Source organism: Lepus europaeus, unplaced genomic scaffold (assembly GCF_033115175.1).
Source record: "Lepus europaeus isolate LE1 unplaced genomic scaffold, mLepTim1.pri SCAFFOLD_590, whole genome shotgun sequence".
Lineage (NCBI taxonomy): Eukaryota > Metazoa > Chordata > Mammalia > Lagomorpha > Leporidae > Lepus > Lepus europaeus.
The window spans coordinates 5,001-18,623 of record NW_026909469.1 but is presented as its reverse complement, the minus strand read 5'-3'; the positions used below and the strand labels follow the sequence as shown (position 1 = coordinate 18,623).

Sequence of the window (13,623 nt, the reverse complement as noted above, 5' to 3'; positions counted from 1 at the left end):
CCTGTGCCTGCGCGGCGCGCGTGTGCAGCGTCGGGAGGGGCCTGGTCGCGGAAACACAGTTGAGTCGTACAAACCACGCACGAGTCAGGGGAAGAGTAGAAACCCGGTATGTACAGCGGGGGTGCGCGGGCGCGGGGGCGCGCGCCGCAAGGGGCGGCTTCTTGTTTTTCTAAGTGTTCTCTCTCTCTCTTTTTTTTTTTTTTCTTTTTTTCTTTTTCCAGGTCAACACGTTTTGGTAGAAACAAAGGGAAGGCGATTTTTTTTGTTGTTGCGTTTTTCTTTAAAAAAAATTTTTTTTTTGATTTGAGCTTACGAAGTCAGCTGGCGCCGGGTGGGCGGGAGGCGCGGGGCTCCCAGTGTGCTTGGAGCGCGGGCGGCCCCCGCCCCCGCGGGAAAGGAAAAGCCGCCCTCGCCCCCCCACCCCACCCCACCGCGTGTTGTTCCTCCTGCTCCGAACTCGCTCAGAGAACCCGAAACGGAGCGGACGGACGCGCCAGGGGCTTCTCGCCGAGGTAAGGAGGTCCAGCCGAGCCCCCGCGGCCCCGCGCGGACCCTGGTCCAGGCTGGTGATGGGGGCGGGAGCGTGCCCGCCAGCCCCGCGCGCCGCGGGCCGCGGCCGGGCCGCAGGAGTAAGGCTAAGACGGAGGGGCCGGGCGGGCGGGGCTGCTCCGAGTGCGGCGGGCGCCGGGGACCCTCGGGCGCCGGGGCCGGGCCGGGGCGGGGCCGGGAGGTATATGGCGTGGGCAGCCGCGCCCGCCGCAGGGAGAGCGCCCGGGGTCGCCTCTCGGGTGCAAGGGCGTCAGGAAAGTTTGGTCCCGTGACTTATACTCAAAAAATATATATATAGTGTCTCTAGCTCTCCATAGACGCGCACGTGTACACACGGGGGCGACGGGGCCCCCGCCCCGCCCCCGCCCGTCTGCGGACGTCACATTGTGAGGGCCAGGGGCGGGGGCGGGGCTGGTGTCCAGACACTGGTGGCAATTTACGGAAAACTCCTGGGTCGGTGGGAAGCGGGGAGCCGCCCGGGGCGGGGAGGCCCCAACCTGGGGGGAGAAGGCGGGCGTTAGGGAGCGAGGGCGGCCGCAGGGCCCCGCCGGGCCGGGGTCTGAGGCCCAGGCGCCGCCTCTCCCGGGACAAGGACGCGGCACACACGTTCCCGTTCCTTTGCGCCCGACCCCCGCATTCCCGGGGCACGGCAGGTGCACATGCCGGGTGCAGTGGCCGGCCCGGGGCTGGTGGCGGGTGCACCCCCCGCACGTGGCTAGCCCGCACAGCCTGGGAGCCCGGGAGCCCTCACGGCCCCTAGGGGATTCAAGGAAAAACCCAGGCTTGAGGGGGTGCTTCCCAGGCGCGCGTTTCCCAGGTGAGGCTCCTGGAGGCCCCCCCCCCCCTGAAAGTGTGCAGGCAGTGGGCCGGCGAGGGCGCCACTGCGCCCCCTACCCTTGGAGCACTGGCCGGCGGGCTCGGCTCGGCTGGAGGTGCCAGGAAAGCTGGCGAGGCCATGGGCCCCGGGCCCTGGCCGGGGCACACCCCCATGGCCCACCCTGGTTCCAAGCCTTTCTGGGCCTCTAGGGGTCCGGCCCTGGCGAGCCGGCCGGGGTGGGCACTCAGCGTTTTTCTGTGGCTTGGTGCTTTGCAGCTGGGATGGATCCTAGGGCGGACGGCACCCCCAGGCCCCAGCGTGAACTGCTCATCCGGGATCCTTACCCACCCCCGCTGGGCCCTGCACCCCCCCCAGCCCAGTGCCTCCCTCAGAGGGGCTGGGGGTGTCTGTGCCCAGCTCTGTCCACCCCAACCTCTGGCAGCATCACCCCACCTGGGGAGGGGAGCGAGGGGCGTGGCCAAGCCCGCGGGGCGCCTGGCGGCTCACCTGGGCCAGGCCGCAGCCTCGGGCGGCGTGGGGCGGTCAGTAGGGGTGTCCCGGGTCTTTGGGCCGCTTCAGCTGCACCTTGAGCCGCTTGGTGCCGACCTGGAAGCCGTTCATGGCCTGGATGGCGGTCTGGGCGCTGGCGGGGTTGTCAAAGCTCACGAAGCCTGCGGAGACGGGCGGGCGCGGAGGTGGGCGGGGGCGTGGCTCTGAGGATGCCCCCGGGACGCCGGGGCCCAGCCCCCCCACCGCGTCCCGCCCTCTTCCCCGTCCTCTGTGATCCGAGTTGCTCTGTGCGCGGTCTCGCTGCCTGGTTTTCCTGTTTATCTGACCTGAGGGAAATCTCCCACCCACTGCTTCCATCCAAATGCCTGCGGGCCCAGGAGCCGCGGCACCCGACCCCCGAGACGCGGCACCCGACCCCCGAGACGCGGCACCCGACCCCGAGTCTCCAAGTCTCCACGACAGAGCGGCAGGGAGCCGGGTCCATGGCCAGGCTGGCGTCCTGATCCCGCCCCGGCCCACGGCGCCGCCCCTACCCTGACCCCGTTCACTGCCCTCCAGCCACAGCCCCTGCGCCCTGAGCCCCTTTTCCTGCAAACAGGACACGGAGCAGGCCCAGCTCCCTGCTCGCGGTGCCCAGGAGGCCCCGGTCAGGCATGGGGGTGACCCCATGGAGCTCCCGGCTCCCGGCACAGTGCAGTGGCCGCGGGCGTCCGGGGAGTGGGCCAGTGGACGGGAGCCTCTGCGCTTTGGATAAAGGAACTGAAGGTTTTGTTTGTAGGAGAGGACTCCTGGATGTTGGCACCCAGTGGCGCTGACTGAATGCCCATCCTAATCACGGCGGGATGACGGGAACTCATGACCGGAACTCGGTGGTGGGGAGGCGGGGCCGAGGGGGGAGGCAGGGCAGGGGCGGAGTCCAGGGTGAGGGAGGGGGGCTGAGGGGGGAGGCAGCGTGGGGGCGGTGGGTCCAGGGTGAGGGAGGCGGGGCCGGGCTGGGGAGGTGGGGCAGAGCAGGGAGGCGGGGCTGTGGGGAGGCAGGGCCGAGGGGGAAGGCAGGGCGGGGGGCGGAGTCCAGGGTGAGGGAGGCGGGGCCGGGCTGGGGAGGTGGGGCAGAGCAGGGAGGCGGGGCTGTGGGGGAGGCGGGGCCGAGGGGGAAGGCAGGGCGGGGGCGGAGTCCAGGGTGAGGGAGGCGGGGCCGAGGGGAGGCGGGGCCGAGGGGGGAGGCAGCGTGGGGGCGGAGTTCAGGGTAAGGGAGGCGTGGCCAAGGGAGGGAAGGTGGGGCGTCCAGGGTGGGGAGGTGGTGGGTCTAAGGTGAGGGAGGCGGGGCCAGGCTGGGGAAGTGGGGCAGAGTACGGAGGCGGGGCTGTGGGGAGGCGGGGCCGAGGGGGAAGGCAGGGCGGGGGGCGGAGTCCAGGGTGAGGGAGGCGGGGCCGGGCTGGGGAGGTGGGGCAGAGCAGGGAGGCGGGGCCAAGGGGGAAGGCAGGGCGGGGGGCGGAGTCCAGGGTGAGGGAGGCGGGGCCGGGCTGGGGAGGTGGGGCAGAGCAGGGAGGCGGGGCCAAGGGGGAAGGCAGGGCGGGGGGCGGAGTCCAGGGTGAGGGAGGCGAGGCCGGGCTGGGGAGGTGGGGCAGAGCAGGGAGGCGGGGCCAAGGGGGAAGGCAGGGCGGGGGGCGGAGTCCAGGGTGAGGGAGGCGGGGCCGGGCTGGGGAGGTGGAGCAGAGCAGGGAGGCGGGGCTGTGGGGGAGGCGGGGCTGTGGGGGAAGGCAGGGCAGGGGGCGGAGTCCAGGGTGAGGGAGGCGAGGCCGGGCTGGGGAGGTGGGGCAGAGCAGGGAGGCGGGGCCGAGGGGGGAGGCAGGGCGGGGGCGGAGTCCAGGGTGAGGGAGGCGGGGCCGAGGGGAGGCGGGGCCGAGGGGGGAGGCAGCGTGGGGGCGGAGTCCAGGGTGAGGGAGGCGGGGCTGATGGGGCGAAGGCGGGGCCGGGCTGGGGAGGCGTGGCAGTGCGAGGTCCAGGAGGGGAGCTGGGCCGGGAAGCGGGGCGGGGCCTGGTGGCGGGGGCGGGGCCGGCACAGCCGCACTCACCGAAACACTTGCTCTGCTGGGTAGCCCGGTCCAGGAACACCTTGGAGGAGACGATGTTGCCAAAAGGCAGGAACATCCGGGTCAGCTCCGCGTCTCCAAACTCCTGGGGGAGGTGGTAGATAAACAGGTTACAGCCTTCGGGACCTGCAGGTGGGAGAGAGAGACATAAACCCCCAGGAGGGGCGGCGGGCCCCTGCAGCTGGGGGAGGGGCAGGCGCACCCGGCCGCAGGCTCCACCCCGCACCCGAGCCCGGGGAGTCCGCGCGCCTCGCCACGAGGCCCCCACTGAACAAAGTGAAAAAAAAAAATCCCCAGGCACGGAGCTCGCCCACCCCGGGGATGACGCAGTGACCACGCGGAGGGTGGGGGGCGAGGACCCGCAGCCGCAGCCACGGCCACGGCCGAGCGCACCAGCCGCAGGGGCTCGCAGAGAATCCTCGGGACCACCGCCGGCCCGAGCAGACCCCAGGCCTCGGGCGGCCGAGCCGCAGCGCCAGCACCCGCGCCTGCCTGGCTCCTGCCCGGCTCTCGGCTGCGGCTGGGAAAGCGGCAGAGGACGGCCGAGTGCCTGGGCCCCTGCCCCCGCGTGGCAGGCCCGCAGGGAGCGCCTGGCCCAGCCCTGGCCACTGGGGCCATTTGCGGAGTGGCCAGTGGGTGAAGCGCTCTCGCTCATATATAAATCCAGCTTTTTCAACATACAGGCGACCTCTGACCCCTAAGAAGGTGCCCGCTGCTCCCCTGCCCTTGCTCTGCCAATGGAACCCAGCGGCTCCGGCGCTCCGAGACCCCAGCCTCGCCCTCACCTTCGTCCCCTCCACCCCTCCCCCACGCCAGGCACAGCCCTCGGGGGCCCCTCCGCCACGCAAACCCGTCTGTGTTGGTTTACAGAGAGGGAGGCGCGGTCGGTCTCCTCCCCAATGGCCCAAGTGGCCAGAGCCCCATCCGACCCCCAAGCACTGTCTGCGGGGAGCGCACCGGCCGGAGCCGGGACGCCAATGGCTCGCAGGTGGCAGACCACCAGACCGAGCTCCACGGGCGCTGCCTGCAGGCTCCCGGCTCCGCACTCCCCATGCGGCGCCCACGGTGGCGCTGAAAAATGTGGCGTGGCTTCCAAGACCCTGCAGGCACCAAGGCCCTTCTACAAAGCATCATGGCCCGGCGCTGTGGCGCAGCGGGTACACCGCCTGCAGGGCCCGCATCCCATATGGGCGCTGGTTCGAGTCCTGGCTGCTCCACTTCCAATCTGGCTCTCTGCTATGGTCTGGGAGAGCCGCCATGATGGCCCAAGTCCTTGGGCCCCTGCACCCGCATGGGAGACCCGGGGGGAGCTCCTGGCTCCTGGCTTTGGATTGGCACAGCTCCGGCCGCTGTGAACCAGCGGATGGAAGACCTCTCTCTCTGCCTCTCCTTTTCTCTGTGTAACTCTGACTTTCAAATAAATAAATAAATAAAGCATCACGTCACGGACCCCGCCCATAGCCAGCGTCACCTGGAGATGACCGAGACCGCCGCAGACGGCGCCACCCGACCTCTGCGCGCCCGGGACACCTGCAGCCCCTTCCAGTGTCCCCCACCTGTGCCTGCCCAACACTTGGAGCACTGGAGTGGGGTGGGGGACCCCAGCGCTGACCACCCACCAAAGCCCTAATGGGGGGCAGGGACGGTGCTGTGGGGGCCCGAGGACGCGACGGCCTGGGGTCACGGCTGCGGCTCAGCTCCGTCCTCAGTGCCTGCCCAGACCGCGCAGGCTGAGGGTGAGGGAGAGGCCGGGCAGCCCTGCCCACCCCGGGACGCCCCGCCCACCCAGCCACGGCTCCCGGCGACCTGGAGCCGCGGCCGATGAGGACGCCAAGGCAGGGGCAGCGGGGCGCCTGGGCCCGAGCCCTCGGCCGCTGGCCCCAGCACGGGGTCAGGGAGACCACGGCTCCCCCTGCCCGGAGGAAGCCAGGCTCAGGGCCGGGTCAGCGGGCCCCGGCCTCGGGGCTGTGCCACTCCTGGGCGGGGTCAGCTCGGGGCCGTGCCGCTCCCCGGCGGGGTCAGCGGGCGCCCGGCACCCGGGGGAGGTCGGGCCGCCTCACCTTCTCGCTGCTGCTGCTGCAGAACTGGCGGTGGCTGCGGGACGCTGTGCGCGATGGGCGTGATGGCCGCCGCGGGGTACATGGCTGCAAGGGGGCGGGCCGGAGGTAAAGGCGGGGCTGGGGCGTGGCCACAGCACGGGGGCGGGGCCACAGTGTGAAGGTAAGGGTGGGGCCATGGGGTAGGGTCCAGGTAGGAGAGCGGTGGAGAGGCGGGGCTATGGTTTGAGGTGTGGTCATGGGGGCGGGGTTACAGAGGGCCTGTCTACAGGGGTGGAGCCACGTTGAGGGCAGGGTCACCGTCCTCAGGTGGGTGGGGTTATGGTATGAGGGCGGGGCCACAGTGTAGGAGTGGGGTTTCAGGGGTGGGGGAAGAAGGTGGGTGGGCCGGAACTCCATGGGCGGGCGGTGGGGGCTCAGGGCCCCAGGGACAGGTCGCCAGGGGCGAGGACAGGGCTTTGGGCGGGGCCACAGCTGAGGGCGGGGCCACACCCAGCTTTCAGGAAGGCGTTGAGCTGTGGGCGGGGCTTTGGTGCAGGTGCCGTCAGTCAAGATAGAGGCGGGGCCAGGTTGGGGCCAACCCGGGGATGGGCAGACCAGGCGGGCTCTGACCGGGAGCGGGGCGGGCCGGGGCGGGCCTCGCGGGCGGCCCGGCCCTACCTGTGTACTGCTGGACTCCCGAGAAGGCAGGGTGCAGCGTCTCCGCCACGGTGGGGCCCTGAGCTGCGGGCGGAGGAGGGGCTCGTGGGGCGGGGGGCGCGCTGGGGACGCTCGGCCCGACAGGAGCAGCCACCCCACTCCCCAGCCAGGGGCGCCACGCGGGGTGTGCAGGCCCCTGCCTCGACCTCCCCTCCCAGGCCCAGCCCCGCAGCTGCTCGGCCCGCCCCCCGTACCTGGGTACGGCACCAGGCCGTTGGCATACACGGTCTCCAGCGCGGGGTGCCCGCCGGGGAAGGGCACCACCCCCGCGAAGCCGTTGGTGATGGGGGCCACGAGGCCGGGCACAGCGGCCGCGCCGAGCAGCGGTGGCGAGTGCAGCCCTGCGGGGGGAGGGGCGTCAGGGGCGGAGGGGCCAGAGGAGGGGCTGTGGGCTGGGCTGGGGAGGGGCTGGGACTGGGCAGGGAAGGGGTGAGGTGGGGCTAGGGTGGGGCGGGGCTGGGCGGGGCAGGGCAGGGCTGCGGAGAGATGGGGCGGGGCTAGGGTGGGGCTGTGCAGGGCAGAGCTGGGTGGGGCGGGGCTGGGCGGGGCTGCGGAGAGATGGGGCGGGCTAGGGTGGGGCTGGGCAGGGCAGAGCTGGGTGGGGTGGGGCTAGGCTAGGGTCGGGCAGGGCGGGGCTGGACTAGGGTGGGCCTGGGGTGGGCTGGGTGTGGCTGGTCTAGGGTAAGGTGGGGCTGAGCGGGGCTGGTCAGGGCAGGGCTGGGGTGGGGCAGGGCGGGGCTGGACTAGGGTGGGGCTGGGCTGGGCAAGGCTGGGCTGGGTGTGGCTGGTCTAGGGTAAGGTGGGGCTGAGCGGGGCTGGTCAGGGCGGGGCTAGGGCGGGGCTGGGCGAGGCTGGGCTGGGTGGGGCTGCACGGGGTGGGGCGGGGCTAGGGCGGGGCTGGGCGAGGCTGGGCTGGGTGGGGCTGCACGGGGTGGGGCGGGGCTAGGGCGGGGCAGGGCGGGGCTGGGCTGGGCTAGGCTGGGCTGGGTGGGGCTGGGCCCTGCCTGCCGGTCAGGCCCAGGCGCAGCTCACCAGAGGCAGGCGGGATGGGCGCAGCAGGCAGCCCGTTCAGGCTCACGGCCCCGATCTGCTGGATGTGGCAGGGCGAGAAGGCCACGCCGGGGCTCAGGTAGCTGCCCGAGGTGGCCAGGACGGTCGTCTGCTGCTGCATGAGCTGGGGGCGGAAGCAGCCGGTGGGCACAGCCCGTCCCGAGCCCCCCCCCCCCCCGCGATGAGGGCACACGGGCTCTCGGCTCAGCCCAGGATCCAGGTTCAGCCAGCCCCTGGGGCTCGGGAGTCACGCGGGACCCAGGCCAGCCTGGGACCAGGCTCAGCTGGGCACGGAGGATGAGCCCGGCTCCAGCATCAGGGCTTTGCCAGGACCCAGCACAGCCGGATCCGGTTGCAGTTTGGGGCCAGCCTGGATTTGGTTCAGCCATACTTGGGCCTACCGGGGGCTTGGGGAGGACAGAGGCACCCAGGCCGGGGCTGGACAGGGAGGGGCCACTCACGGCCTGGGCGGGGATGGACAAGGGAGGGGCCACCCATGGCCTGGGTGGGGCTGGACGAGGTGCGGGGCACTCACGGCCTGGGCGGGGCTACATGGGGGCACTCACGGCCTGGGCGGGGCTGGACGGGGTGGGGGCCACCCATGGCCTGGTGGGGCTGGGGGCACTCACGGCCTGGGCGGGGCTGCACGGGAGGGGGCACTCACGGCCTGGGCATAGGCACTGCACGGGCTGAAGGGCAGAGCCAGGGACGGCGTCAGGACGCCCAGCTGGCCCACCATCTGCTGCATGCGCCGCAGCGTCCGCTCCTTGTCAGTGTCCGCGAACTTGACCACGAGGCTGGAGGAGGCTCCCTGAGGGGCAGTGGGGGGCGGTAGCCTCGGGGTCCCCCAGCCCAGCCAGTGAGGCCCCCTCGGGAGGGGGGATGGAGCTGGGCGTCCCCACAGGCACGGCCTGAGAGCAGGGGAGACGGTGGCCCCGGGAGGGAGGGAAGGACCCCGTCCTGGACCCCCGCCCCCAGGAACAAACAGGCACCCCCACTGGGGCCGGCTCCTGGGGAACACCCCCACGCCGCCATCCTGCCCCCCCACGCCTGCCCGGGCGGGTCAGGAACCGGGGCAGGGGCAGGGCAGCTTCAGGCCCCCGGGACCCGGTGTGTCTGGCCTAGCACGAGGCCTGCGTCCCGCCCTGGCTCTGCTCCCAGCTCACCCGCGCCCAGGGAGCCGGCGGCTCGAGAGGCCTGGCTCGGGCCAACCCCGGGCGCTCATGCCTCTGCCTTGCTGACTGAGGTAAATGCGTTGTAGAAAAGGGGTCGGGGTCCAGGCTGGGGGCTCGGGCAGGGGCTGGACTTGGCCGGCGACCGAGGCGGCTCCAGGAAGGGCGGAGCGGATGCTCAGTCAGCAGGGCCGGGGCAATGGGCATGCAGGAGGCCACGGCACCACTGGACGGGGATCTCACTCCCTGCCGCGCCCGCCAGCACCACCCACCGCCCTCTGAACCCCAGCCGAGCCAGCTCTCCGAGGCCCCCTCCCCGTGCGGGGCTTCCCCTGCCTGTCCCTGGACCCCCCGGGACCGCCCTCCACCCTGGGGACCCCCGGGACCGCCCTCCACCCTGGGGACCCCCCGGGACCGCCCTCCCCACCCGCTGCTCTCCTTCCGCGCCTGCCCTCTGCCGCCTCAGCCCCACCCCCTGGGCCTCCCGCACCCCCACCCTGTGGATGCAAACCCACGGCGCCCACACACCGCACACACTCACCCACACGTGCACGGCTGGCCGCTCACTTGCCCCCAGGCCAGGCACCCAACTCACCCAGGTGTCCCCTACACACCCACACTAACACGCGCGCTCACACAGGCACACACGTGTGCACATGCGTACCCGCACACACGCACCCGCGCCGCTTTGTGTAACATGCACTGTAACACGCACACCCAGCAAACCCAGCCTCACGCATCTGCTCGCAGGCAGCCAGGGCCGCGACGCCGACCCCACCTGACCCACCCGTGCCCTGGGCCGTGGGGCCGCCGCCCACTCACCGGCATCGTCTGGCTGCCGTGCAGCGCGTGGATGGCCGCCTGCGCCTCCGTGTGGGACGCGAACTTCACGAAGGCACAGCCTGCTGGGGACAAGGCCGGGGCTGAGGGCGGGGCCACGGCCCAGGGGGAGGGCCACGGTCCAGGGGCGGGGCCGCAGGACGAGGTGTGTGGTGCCACGACCCAGGAGGCGGGGCCGGGGGCTAAGGCTCGCACATGGCCAGGCACCGCCAAGACAGCGGCGGTTTGTTGGAGTCAAACAGACCCAGACGCGGGCTCCGCGGCGGTGTGGACCCACTCACGGGCTCCGCGGCGGTGTGGGGCTCACCACGGCCCGGGCTGGCTCACGCCACCCATGCACTGGTCAGCTGGCCAGCCGGGGAGCCGTGCGACCACCAAGGGCGAGGTGAGCCCGGAACAGCACGTGACGAGGGCAGCCGTGCAGAACGCCCAGCGGCCACGCGTGACCAGCAGACGTGCACAGTGCGATGCCGGAGCACCACCAGCAGACCCACGGCCAGGCACGCAGGGCAGCGCGCGGATGGACAAGCAGAGGCGCAGCCACGAAACACAGGCAGACAGACGGCCGGAAACTGACGGACTGGGCTGACACAGCCGGAATCCGGCAGGTGCGCAGAGACCACCGGCCCCAGGCGCCCCCAGCAGGGCCCTCCCTCTCCCAGAGCCAACCACACCCTGGCCGGCCCCGCCCCAGAGCCGGCCCCGCCCACCGGCGGCCCCACCCTCCCGGGCCCTCCCCCGCCCCATCCCAGGGCCAGCCCCGCCCACCAGCGGCCCCGCCCCAGCCGTGCCCCAGAGGTAGCCCCGCCCCAGAGCCAGCCACACCCACCAGGCGGCCCCGCCCCGGCCCATCCCAGGGCAAGCCCCGCCCACCAGGTGGCCCCGCCCCAGAGCCAGCCCCGCCCCAGAGCCAGCCACACCCACCAGGTGGCCCCGCCCACCAGGTGGCCCTGCCCCAGAGCCAGCCCCGCCCCAGAGCCAGCCACACCCACCAGGCGGCCCCGCCCCGGCCCATCCCAGGGCCAGCCCCGCCCACCAGGTGGCCCCGCCCCCGGCGGCCCCGCCCCCGGCCCCCACCTTTGCTGCTGCCGTCCGGGCCCCGCAGCACCGTGCACTCGTCGATGACCCCGAAGGGCTGGAAGAGCCGCAGCACGTCCTCCTCCGACTGCTGCTTGTTCAGCATGCCCACGAACAGCTTCCGGTCCCCTGCGGTGGACACGCCGCCTCAGCCGAGTCCCGGGCCGCCGGGATTCCTCCAGCCGTCCACAGAAGCTCAGACGGGGTGGCCCCGGCCCCACTGGCCTCTGAGTGCCTGTGCGAGAGGTGGCCACGGCCCGCCCTGCGCCGCCTCCCTGTGCGCATCGCCGGCAGCTCCAGCTGGGGGGGGGGGGCACCGCGCACAGCACCCGGGGCGGGGGCTGCCTGCCCGCTCGGGGTCACTGCAGCCTCACCGTGTCCAGCACGGCCCCGCCCAGCCGGCCAGGGCCAGAGAGCCCGTGGCGCGCCAGGGGGGCGCTGGCTTGGGTCCTGCCCACAGCCGAGGCCGGAGGCCAGGGGCAGGAACTGCCCGGCCCCTCGGGTACCCGGACGGCTGCCGATAATCAGATGCGCCGGTTACTATGGAAACAGCTCTCCCGGCAGCTGTCACTCACGGCGGTGGGAGGAAGATGGGGAGAAAGAGAGCCGGAGAGAGACGGAAGAGGGAGCAGAGACCGAGCCCCAGCACCCGCCTCTTCCCCCAGCCCCACAGCGCGCAGACTCCCACACACCCACAGGGTCCTGGCCGCCCTGCCCACCGCTCCCGCCCCCCAAAGCCCACGCACGCAGCACACACATCCACGTGCACACGGCCCCTGCCCCAGCCCCTCCCGGCCCCCAGAAGATCCACAGGCCTTGGCCACTGCCCCTCGAGGTTCCGCACAGGCAGGACAGACCGACTTCCTGCCCCCTCCCCCCTGCCAACCCCAGCCTGGCGGCCACGGCCACAGCCACGGAGAGATGACAACTACCTCCGCGGCTCTCGCTGTCCGCGGGCTTCACCTGGATTGGCCGCGCCATCTGTGGAGAGAGGGGAGCAGCGTCAGCGGCGGGCAGGGCTCCACCCCGGCACAGAGCCCAGCCTCCGGGTGAGCCCCGTGGCCGGCTCCAACACCCAGCAAAGCCACCCCGAAGCCCGCGGGTGTGGCCACGGCACTCGCTCTGATCCCCGGATCCCGCTGGGAGCGCAGTGGCCGGAGTGCCCAGCCCAGGCCTTCCGTCTTGCTCTCCTGGAACCCGAGACAGACAGGTGGACACGCCCAGGCTACCGAGCGGTCGGCCTGCCCACGGCCCACACGGAATTCACCAGAACACAGATGCAGGCGGCAGTGCCAGGCTCACTGTGCCCGACCCCCGCCCTGAACACGAGGTCTGGCCGGCGAGATCTTCCCCACCTGCAGCCCCCACGGCACGCCCAGGCCTGCGTCCGACAGAGCCGGGAGATGGACGCTGCTCCCAGCTGGGAGTCTTCAGTGAGCTCCTATTCATTCTGCAAAACCCAGCGGGAACACCCCCAGCAGGTGATCCCAGAAGGCCTCAGGCTGGGCGTATCCACGTCTCCCTCTGTCCCCTGCACACGGCAGGGGACCTGCTGACCACAGCACGCCACCAACTTCCCCTCTATGGAAACACCCTGGGGCTGGAGGGAGCGCGGGCCCACCGGGGACCCCTCTGCCTGCCTTGGCCCGGCACGCACAGCTCTCAGCCCACTACACGGATGCCAACATCAAGGCCCAGAGAGAAGTTGTTTGCCTGAGGTCCCGGGGGTGGGGGGTGGGGGAGCTTCCTGGAACTGGGTTTAGACAGCTCCCCACCCCCTCCCACAGGCAGAGCCCCCTCCCCACCCTGGAGCCCCCGTCTCCTCGCCTCTGAGCCCTTCCCTGAGACCCCAGCCCAGCTCAGAGACCCCTTGACCCGGCACCCCCTCCCCTGACCCCTACTTCTCTTCCCCGCCCCTGTCCCTGAGCCCCTCCCCCCACAGCCCTCCCCCTTTCTGACTGTGGGGGCCCCGCGCCTGGGCTGCCTAGATTTCGGCTCAGCCCCAGGAACCCCAGGACCCGAGAGCGCTCTGCCCCCCACCCCATCCGTGGTCCCAGTTCACCCAGCCACACCCTCAGAGGGCCCCAGGGCGGCTGCAAAAGGCCCACCCCGCTCTCCCTTCCCCCACCCCCTCCCGCACTCCCACCCACCGGGCCCTCTCCACCTGGTACCACACCCCGGTGGCCGGAGGGAGATTGGCGCAGCCGATGGGACCGGTTCCTGGGCGGGGGGGGTGGGGGGCACACCTGAGCGCCTGCACCCCGCCTCCGCTGGCCTCACCTCCCCCCTCCCAGCACCTTGGGCAGATGAGGGTGGGGTTGCCATGGCAACGCCGATTCACCACACGGAAGCTGGCAATTGTCGTTGCCATGGAAACCGCCTCTTAGGGGCGAGCCCAGCTCCTGCCTTGCACAAAAGAGATATTTAAATATAATCTCCCGGAGATGGATGGGTCCAGGGAGGGAGGGCGCGCAGCCGCGGGCACGGATGCCGCCCCCAGCACCGACCCCTCCGCGCCCACCCCGCTCTCGGGGGCCGGAGCCCCTGCTCCACGTCTCCCCAGCCCGCCGCTGAGCCCGGGACCTCCCGGGCCGCTGCACGGCGAAGCCCCCTCCCACCTCCTGGGTCAGCTTTGCGGTGGTGAGGACGCTGGGGGGTGGGCAGCGCCCTCCTAGGCGGCCCCCACCGCCGCCACCCCAAAGCCAGCTCCAGGCCCGGCTCTGCCCACCCCGCAGCCCGGCGCCCGCCTTACCCACCGG

The 13,623-nt window shown here is 72.2% G+C and overlaps 1 protein-coding gene across 1 annotated transcript; it reads right to left on the bottom strand.

Moving 5' to 3' along the window:
* Window positions 1-1,006: 1,006 nt before the first annotated feature.
* On the bottom strand, window positions 1,007-11,845 carry LOC133755599 (CUGBP Elav-like family member 5). Its single transcript, XM_062185672.1, has 12 exons — window positions 11,780-11,845; window positions 11,293-11,302; window positions 10,865-10,993; window positions 9,770-9,849; window positions 8,440-8,586; window positions 7,758-7,899; window positions 6,920-7,066; window positions 6,687-6,749; window positions 6,030-6,113; window positions 4,012-4,095; window positions 1,874-2,037; window positions 1,007-1,046 (listed from the first exon to the last, which is right to left on the bottom strand). The coding sequence occupies exons 1-11, from the start codon at window positions 11,843-11,845 to the stop codon at window positions 1,910-1,912; spliced, it is 1,080 nt and encodes a 359-aa protein (XP_062041656.1). The 3' UTR covers window positions 1,007-1,046; window positions 1,874-1,909.
* Window positions 11,846-13,623: the final 1,778 nt, after the last annotated feature.

What these genes read in the sequence shown, in the direction of transcription:
- LOC133755599 (XM_062185672.1), bottom strand. Translation starts at nt 11,845, where the DNA reads ATGGCGCGGCCAATCCAGGTGAAGCCCGCGGACAGCGAGAGCCGCGGA. An exon ending in CCCGGACGGCAGCAGCAAAG is followed by an intron (nt 9,850 to 10,864) that starts GTGGGGGCCGGG and finishes TGTCCCCAGCAG; the next exon opens with GCTGTGCCTTCGTGAAGTTC. An exon ending in GGGAGTCCAGCAGTACACAG is followed by an intron (nt 6,114 to 6,686) that starts GTAGGGCCGGGC and finishes GCCCCCTTGCAG; the next exon opens with CCATGTACCCCGCGGCGGCC.